At 34.9% G+C, this 9,177-nt stretch overlaps 2 protein-coding genes across 2 annotated transcripts; both read left to right on the top strand.

The window, feature by feature from the left end:
* Window positions 1–239: 239 nt before the first annotated feature.
* CLPS3 (CLP-similar protein 3) lies at window positions 240–4,119 on the top strand. The gene is made up of 10 exons (XM_047309884.2): window positions 240–600; window positions 691–759; window positions 891–986; window positions 1,392–1,633; window positions 1,764–1,902; window positions 2,030–2,086; window positions 2,287–2,421; window positions 3,006–3,241; window positions 3,667–3,711; window positions 3,792–4,119. Exons 1-10 carry the CDS (start codon window positions 391–393, stop codon window positions 3,877–3,879), a joined length of 1,317 nt encoding a protein of 438 aa, XP_047165840.1. The 5' UTR covers window positions 240–390; the 3' UTR covers window positions 3,880–4,119.
* A 738-nt stretch (window positions 4,120–4,857) lies between these two features.
* LOC124835032 (LisH/CRA/RING-U-box domains-containing protein) lies at window positions 4,858–8,790 on the top strand. The gene is made up of 7 exons (XM_047309885.2): window positions 4,858–5,222; window positions 5,529–5,723; window positions 5,820–5,942; window positions 6,345–6,530; window positions 7,513–7,646; window positions 8,142–8,328; window positions 8,421–8,790. Exons 1-7 carry the CDS (start codon window positions 4,917–4,919, stop codon window positions 8,520–8,522), a joined length of 1,233 nt encoding a protein of 410 aa, XP_047165841.1. The 5' UTR covers window positions 4,858–4,916; the 3' UTR covers window positions 8,523–8,790.
* The last annotated feature ends 387 nt before the right edge of the window (window positions 8,791–9,177 follow it).

Below are 9,177 nucleotides of genomic sequence, written 5' to 3'. Positions count from 1 at the left end.
TTATTTTTATCTTTTAATAACAGTTAATTTAAATTTAATTATTTTGTAAATTAATATAATTAATTCATATCTTTAATATTTATTTGTAAAATTTAAATAATTATTTATTTTTAGAACTATTTTTAATAAAAAATTATAGTTTAATAAATTTTTACTAGAATAAAAAAAAACGTGTTTGGTAATATAAAGTTGAGAGTAATAACTTTATAATTTAATTTTAAAAACTTAATTTATCAGACTCTTCATCTTCTTCCAGTAACTCCTATACTCTCTGTTCTTATTTCTTGCCCTTTCCCTTCGTTTTCTGTCCCATCTGCAAACCCTAACGCCATACCAATTTGATTCGAAGCAGAAAAAAAGTGAAATTGGAGTTTCAGAGACGAAAAGAAAATGGCTTACGGTGGTGCAGGTCCTGTGGGTGGTTCGGGATCTGCATCCACCATTAAGCAAGTGAAATTGGAGAGAGAAAGCGAACTCAGAATAGAAGTGGGTAACGACGCACCACTTCGCCTTCGTCTCCTTAACGGAACTGCTGAAATTTTCGGCACCGAGCTTCCTCCCGAAATCTGGCTCAATTTCCCTCCCAGACTCAAGTTCGCTGTAACTTCTCTATTAATCAAGTTCTTTGTTGTGTTCACGTTTCTTTCTTTTTTCTTTTGATAAGGGGAATGCTACTTTGTGTTGTGGCAGGTGTTTACTTGGTTTGGTGCGACCATTGAAATGGACGGAGCTACTGAAACTGATTACACTGCCGATGAGGTAAGCCATTGTAGTAGCCTTATTGAATGTTTCCTTTCTAACTTGTTGGTATGGCAAGAAAAGAACAAGAAAATAAACATGACACTATTTGAGAAATCAGTGATTCGGAGAATACAACTTTTTGAGTGCAGACTCCCATGGTAAGCTATGTAAATGTGCATGCCATACTGGATGGAAGAAGAAGTCGTGCCAAAGCTTCATCACCTGATGATTTTGAATTTTCTCAGGTATTTTCTCGTGCTTTTTGCTTGATTGTCTGGATGGCTGACAAAAGATTTTAAATCGGGGTTGTGGTTATGTCCCTTTCCTTGATATTATGGGAAATTGCTGACAAATCCTATTGACACTGTTGTGGTTTCGTTGTGGAGGCGGAGTCCCTTAAAACTTTGATGTTGGGGCCAAAATTGTGGCCATGGACATATTTTAGAAGCTTGGATTTCTCATGATAAGTTTTTGTTGTTACTTAGTGTGACTTATAATTTTCAATGTTAACATGAACTGTCAAAAACAATGCTCTATTCTAAGTAAATTGTGCTGATAGACTTGAAAGTTTGTGATTTTATCATAGATTCAGATGCTATTCTTTCATGTGTAAGTTGTAAAGCTTGTTGTATGTGAATTTTGTTTTTCAGGGTCCTAGGGTCATTGTTGTAGGGCCTACTGATTCTGGAAAGAGTACCTTGTCCAGGATGCTTCTTAGTTGGGCGGCTAAACAAGGTTGGAAACCTACCTTTGTTGACTTGGATATTGGCCAAGGCTCTATAACAATTCCTGGATGCATTGCTGCCACTCCAATTGAAATGCCCATTGATCCTGTGGAAGGTATTCCACTTGAAATGCCTCTTGTATACTTTTACGGGCATGCAACTCCAAGGTATAGCTGATGTAACCTCTATCATACATTGCCAAAATTATATAAGAACTTTCATTGATTTAAGATTTTTAAATTATTGGTAGCACATTAAGGAAATGAAAATCCAATCTGAATGTATTTGTTTTTTCAGCAACAACGTAGAATTGTATAAAGTGCTTGTCAAGGAGCTTTCAGGGATGATTGAGAGACAATTTACTGGAAATGCTGAATCTCGAGCTTCGGGCATGGTGATAAATACTATGGGATGGATAGAAGGAGTAGGCTATGATGTAATTCGCCTGTGAACTTCACCTTATGATTGTTAAACTAATCACAATTCCGACGTGTAACTTACTGCTAATTTTGATTATAGTGCTCTTTCCTTGCTCACTCTCTTCTTGTGTGTGTCTGTTGCAGTTGCTCTTGCATGCAATTCGTACATTCAAGGCCAATGTTGTCTTGGTTTTAGGTCAGGTGTGTGCCTTGCATCTATATACTATGTACTATTTAACATTTGCATCATTTCATATTCTATATTAGTTATGCGTTGAGAGACAGTTCCAATGATCCCCACTATCATATTTTTAAAATTTCATACTTTCCTTGTACATGTTAGTAATTCTTGCATTCTGTAGAAGCTCAGTGTCTCAGTCATTCCTTTGAACCTCTTATAGGAAAAATTGTGCAGCATGCTCAAAGATGTGCTTAAGAGTGAGCCCAAAGTAGATGTTGTGAAACTTCAGAGGTCAGGTGGAGTTGTATCTAGGAATGCAAAAGTCAGACAGAAGGCCAGAAGTTACAGGATAAGGGTAAACCTACCTGCTACTTTTGAATATCTTACACATGTGTTAACCTCAAATTTATATTTTTCTTCCTTTTTTTTTTATTTTCATTCTTGAGGATTTTAATTTAAACTATGAAAGTCTGTTATCTGTGGGAAACTTTTTCTTCTGAGTTTATCTGTTAATATAGGAGTACGTCATTATTCTTACGCCTAGGGAAGTTAAGTGCTCAGAAATATGTAGGATAAAAAATATTCATTGTTAAGTTACAAGCAGTAGTTTTGTATTCTGGAAGATTTGAAAAATCTAAACGAAAAGATTGTTAATTTTAGTGATGTTTCCGTTGTCAACATAAATAGTGAAACGGTTGGTAATTTTTTATTTTTTTTTATCTTGAAATTTGCTGCTTCCTCGATATTCATGTACCCTTAGTCGGTGTTTAGAATGTCTATTCTCGTGCAATCTAAAAACTATATTGACAGTAGTAGATCACTTTTACAAATACGAACAATTTGTTTATTAGCCTTGGAAAGTGTAGTAGGATGAGGGTTTTCTTTTCTTTCCTCCCCCTGGACACTGTTTAACATTACTGCCATTTGATTTTGACACAGGAATACTTCTATGGCCTTTCAAATGATCTTTCTCCACATTCTAATATTGCAAATTTTAGTGATTTGTTTGTTTATCGAGTTGGTGGTGGGCCACAGGCCCCACGGTCAGCCTTGCCAATTGGAGCGGAACCTGCTGCAGATCCAACAAGAGTTGTACCTGTAAACATAAATCGTGATTTGCTCCATCTTGTCCTTGCTGTCTCATTTGCCAAGGAACCTGATGAGATCATTTCCAGGTAACTGTGGTTCCAATTTTAATCATAAAGTTTTAAACTTCTTTGAAGCCAGTAAGTTTGATCATGCATTTTGTTTTGTTGTAAAGTGATGTGGTTGCTTGTATGTGTGAGGAGTAGTGTCCCTTGTACAGATATGGTGACACTAGAGAGATTTGTGTATCGATTATTATTTGATAAGCAGTGTGGGCCAAATGGAAACTGGTGACCCTTTATGCTGTTAATTTGAAGTCTACTTGAAATTATCCATCCGATATGATTTGATTTGCTTTAATGGAAATGGTTATTCTTAAAACTTTGTTTATCTATTTAATTTTCTGACACTTCTATACATAAAAAATGGCCATTCTTGAGATATTACGTCCTCATCTCCATTCCTTGTTCCTACAAGTACGTCTTCTTACCATGTCATGTCTTTTCTGGTGCAGCAATGTTGCCGGGTTCATTTATGTAACAGACATTGATATTCAGAGGTTTGTATCGTTGCATTTAATAATTCGTTTTATTTTGCAGTTTATGATGAATGCTTGTATTGTTGTTTTGTAACTTACAGAAAGAAGATAACATACCTTGCTCCGTCTTCTGGAGAGCTTCCAAGCAAGTATTTGATAATGGGATCCTTGACATGGCTTGAAACATGAACTAATGAACAGTGTTTTACCGGAAAATCTCTCGCCAAAATTAGTTACCCTGGTTCGCCAGTTTTGTGTCGTGATCAAATGTAAATACTAATTTAGCTTAGATCCTCTTGTGAGGTGTTGTTTTTCGTAGTGGGAAGCTCCTCATGGTTTTTGTATCAAAAGGTTTACTTTAAACTTTTTTCCATGCCTGGATAGACAGTTTTGTTATGTTCAATTTTACATGTTTTATTGTTAATCTAATTGAACTCTAATTTTAGTATATTCATTTAAGGTATCATCGATAAATAGTTTAGTTAGTTAAAGTATAAAATATAGAAACAAGCGTACGCAGAGATAAGAATTTTAAAAATTAAAATCACAAAAACTAGAGAGATCAAAATTTAAAATAAAGAATTGAAGAGATCAAATTTGAAATTTATCCTTATTCATTATAAACTGTAGATAGACATTAAATATAAGGATATAAGTAAATTTTGTTGAACTTTAAAATAGATTTGATTATTAGTCATGGAGATTTTAACTAATAAAACTTTTACAATTTTAAAAGTTGTTAAGTGCTCCTATAGTTTATTTTGTTTTTAAAGCTTATATGTTAATGTAGTTTTTTTAATTAAGAAAACAAAGTCTGCAACGTGTTATTAGTTCATAAATGATGATAGATATTCAACGATGGAAAGAAATCAATGTGATACAACATTTTTTAGTGATATCAAGTATACCTATTTTTTTTATAAGAAACGATTTTATTTAAACTAAAACCGAATATAATTCGTATAAATTGTAAAATTTTGAATTCAAATATTTAATAATCAAAATTAAAGAGAAAACTAAATAACAAAAAGAAATTGAAAACATTGAGATATTAAGGTCGTGTTAGAAAAAATTAATCCTATAGTTAGCCATATGGGAATTTAATGAAATTAAACAAGTGTAAAATTAAGGCAAATATAATTTTATTTTATTTTTTGAAGTACAAGCATAGTTTATCCAATCCACTTAGCAATCTGAGATTCTATTTTCCTCTCCATTGTTCCCCGATGGAAATGGATTCCCTTCCCAACGGCAACAACGCCACCGGAACTCCGATCGCCGCCACCCTCAACCCGGCGCCGCCTCCACCGTCGAACCTTCCCCAACTGACAGAGTCTCTGAAGCTGGAGCACCAGTTCCTCAGGGTTCCTTTCGAGCACTACAAAAAAACCCTCCGTGCCAACCACCGCGCCGTCGAGAAGGAGATGTCCGCCGTCATATCCGGCGTCAACGAAGCCGCTGACCTCTCCCCAGATGACGCCGTCAACCATCTTAACTCCCTTGTCTCCCGCTTGCAAGGGCTCAAGAGAAAGGTAAACTGCTGACCTAATTTTCTTGATTTGAATTTCGTTTAATCGCGTGATAAAGAAAAACAAACGTTGTATTATCGATTGGCATAGTTAATTTTGTATTGGGAGTGCTTAATAATACTCTGTGTAATGTGGTTAGGGGTTACTATGTGAAGTTATGATCTGTAGCATGGTTTTTGATTCATGTTGTTCCGATGATTGATTACGTTTGTTATTAAGTATAGCTGTTGCTTAATTGGAAATTTATGTTCGCCTTTCATGAGTTTTATGATGATCATGATTTGGATTTTTGCAAAAAATATGTTAAAGTTGGAGGAGGGAAGTCGGGCAGAGCATTTACAAGCTCAAAAGTGTCGAGCGCGTCTTGATCACTTAGAATCTGCCGATGCGGAAAACATGCCAGAATGGAATAACACTCGCTTGAAGCGGATTCTTGTTGATTATATGTTGAGGATGTCATACTATGACACTGCAGTGAAACTTGCAGAAAGCAGCAACTTGCAGGTAATGAACAAGGTTATCGAATGTGTGATTGTTTGAAATGTGCATTTTCTTTTGGTATTGATTCTAACAATAATAACACTTATGTTGGTGTCTCAGGATCTTGTTGATATTGATGTATTCCAAGAAGCAAAAAAGGTTATTGATGCTTTGCAAAATAAGGATGTTGCACCTGCCCTAGCATGGTGTGCTGATAATAAATCAAGGCTGAAGAAGTCTAAGGTTCATATTGCTGTTTGATCTTTTTAACAGTTGGTGCACCGTGCCATAGGCTGAGTCATGGTTTAGGCTTTTGGGTTCATACCAATCGGCATTTCTTTTAATGCATTTAGAATTGGAAATCATCTCAGACATACTGCAACAACAAAATATTCATATTTAAGAGAAGGATAACCACCGTATTGCTCTAGTATAAAAATGTCTTTAGTCTGCTTAAAGTTTGAAAATAAAAATAAAAATAAAAATAAAATTATAAACTAATGCAAATCCAGACTTTCTCAAATGCCCACCAGTGCCAATAGAGTTTCTCATAGGATGACACTTGTTAATAATAAATACACAAATACACTTAAGGCATCAGATCATATTTACCATTGCAAATTTCTGGTGGTTTAATGACGACAGAGCAAATTGGAGTTCCAGTTGAGACTTCAAGAGTTCATAGAATTAGTAAGAGCTGAGAACAATTTGAGAGCTATCACGTATGCTAGGAAATATCTTGCGCCATGGGGAGCCACTCACATGAAAGAATTGCAGCGAGTCCTTGCAACACTAGCTTTTAAAAAGGATACTGAATGTGCCACATACAAGGTGAGTATACCTTGTCTTTGAGTGATTTTGTGCGTTAGCGATACTGGTGTCTTTAATTTTATTATCTTTCAATGCAATGGTGTTAGGATTGTATTCATGTTCCCTGTTGTTAGAATTCTAGAATTTGTAATTAGAATTGCAATTTGATACCCTTTAGTATCACCCCACATTTGTTTTACATTTCCCCCCTACCCACTTTTCATCCGAGGATTTAGAAGTCTTCAATGGTTATGTGAATGGAATAGAAAGGGTGCTAATGGAGTTCACGAGTTCCTCTAGCAATGTGACATTTAAGAATGAATTAGTGACTTCTGAGTAATTTAGTTTTGCGCTTGTATGTTTAAGTTTTTATCATACATTGTGATTCCCCCCATTCATGATTGAAAAGTTGAACGACTGATTCATGATGTGGTTTGGGACCTGATAACTATGTAAATGTCAATAACACAGTACAAGATAGAGTTGTTTCATTTCTTTTGCTGTTAAAAACATTAACTCCGTTGTACAAGAGCATGTAGTCCTTCAAGCTAATTATATACACTTTACTCTGTGGAAAAGAAAGGAATGACAACCAATATGCTAATTGATGTAATCTTTAAATGTTTCTAGTTGTTAATAATTGTAGTCAACAAATCGAACTGTCTTAAACCTGTAAGTTGTGCTATATTCTCTAGTATTGCAATAATCGATTGGACTTTTACCTAGCACTTGTCTTATGTAATTCACACGGCCAAGAAAAAAAAAATCCTGTATTGATTAGGTTAACAACAAGAAATATTATTTGCACGGGTTATTATGTTCCACTGATCACTTGTTGACGAAGATTTTTATGCCTGTAGTATTTCACACAAAGTCTAAACATTATATTGTTGAAACTGTAATTCTTTGCCAGAAATTTTGCTTCCTACTGCATTATTGTCTTGAGGAGCTGACATTTCAGCACTAAAATCTTTATAATTTTCTCTTACATGTTCTTTTACAGGTTTTATTTGAAGATAAGCAATGGGATTTTCTAGTGGACCAATTCAAACAGGAGTTCTGCAAGTTATATGGCATGACGTTAGAACCCTTGCTCAATATCTATCTGCAAGCTGGGCTTTCCGCTCTCAAGACACCGTATCCATTGACAACTTGAACTGTTGATTATCATCTGGAAACACTTCTTTTAATGCTAGATGCTTCTATGCTGTGTGTGGATAGCCATGTTTGCATACATATAACTGAAACACCCCCGCCATCCTTCCAAAAAAATATTTTAAACACTTGGACTTTCCTTATCCTTTTGAGGGAATTAATGGTATTAAATGGTTTGCCTACTAAAGAAAATTCCTTTTGATTGGAGTGGTTCGGTTCCCTTTTCATGCAGTTATTTTAAAACCCTCCATATATATTGAAGTTGAACAGCATTCTTTGTATGAAATTTCATACTTGACACTGATAATCTGTCTTGAGCCCTTATGGATCAATTCATGATAATGACCCGTGTGTGTTAATTTGTTGTGAATGATTTCAAGGATCATACTTGTATTACTATAGCCTCTTGTAAATTTGATTGGTTAGTGTTAGTGTATGCATTGCTAAAGCTTAGATATGTCCCTTGACTTGATAAAGATATTGTTACGAGGATGATTGCACAAAAGAAGATCCGCTATCACAGGAAGCTTTCCGCACATTAGCCCTGCCATTGCCGTACTCAAAGCAGCATCATTCTAAGCTTGTTTGCTATATAACAAAGGAGTTAATGGACACTGAGAACCCACCGCAAGTCTTGCCCAATGGATATGTTTATAGCACTAAGGTTCCTGTTATTCTAGATACTCGTCTAGATATTCCATGGATAAGCACTTTTTATGAGGATAATTTTATTAATTATTTGGTGTTCTTTTGCAGGCTCTTGAAGAGATGGCGAAGAAGAATAATGGTAGAATCATCTGCCCGAGGACGGGTTTAGTTTGCAGCGACACAGATCTGGTCAAGGCATATATTTCATAAATCTATATACTTAAAAAGGTATGATTCATAGATGAAAATGTCAACCTTTCCTTGGCTTCAAGCTACCATGGCTGTCTGATTATAATGTTTTGGAAATTACTCTGATGGGCTTCCGTTGTTATGTCCAGTCTTTTACTTTCCGGTGTTTACTTAAACTTGTACATATGTTAGATGTTTCAAACTGTAACTGGGATATGACGTAACCTTGTGCATACATTGATTTGTATTTTTCATAGTAATGAACTTCTGTGAGTGCCGCTGTGGTATACGAGGAGGGATTTCATAGAGAAGAAAGATAAAGGTGAAATGAAGATGAGTCATGGAATAGCTAAATGTGTGTATTTTACAGATTTTAAACATACGTGTGTGAGCTCGTGTCTGTTCTGTAGGGGTTAAATTATAATGAGTAATAAATTAGTTAGTTAAGTCTAATTTTTAAAACATTAAATAAATTATTTTTAAATATAAATTATTAATTAGTTTTTAAAATGGTAACTGTAAAATAAGTGGTTCATTACGATAAGGTAATTGCATTGAGTTGATTCTAGTTCACTTGGTAATTAGAAGATGAGAGCAACATTATGTTACATACAACCAACAGTGTTAAGTGTGCGTGTGTGTGTGTGTAATTGGTTAGAAGGAATATATTTATTGA

Source organism: Vigna umbellata, chromosome 8 (assembly GCF_029865625.1).
Source record: "Vigna umbellata cultivar VRB3 chromosome 8, Vumbellata_1.0, whole genome shotgun sequence".
NCBI classification, from domain to species: Eukaryota; Viridiplantae; Streptophyta; class Magnoliopsida; order Fabales; family Fabaceae; genus Vigna; species Vigna umbellata.
Note: the sequence above shows the minus strand (reverse complement) of the source record. Positions and strands in the feature narration are given on the sequence as shown.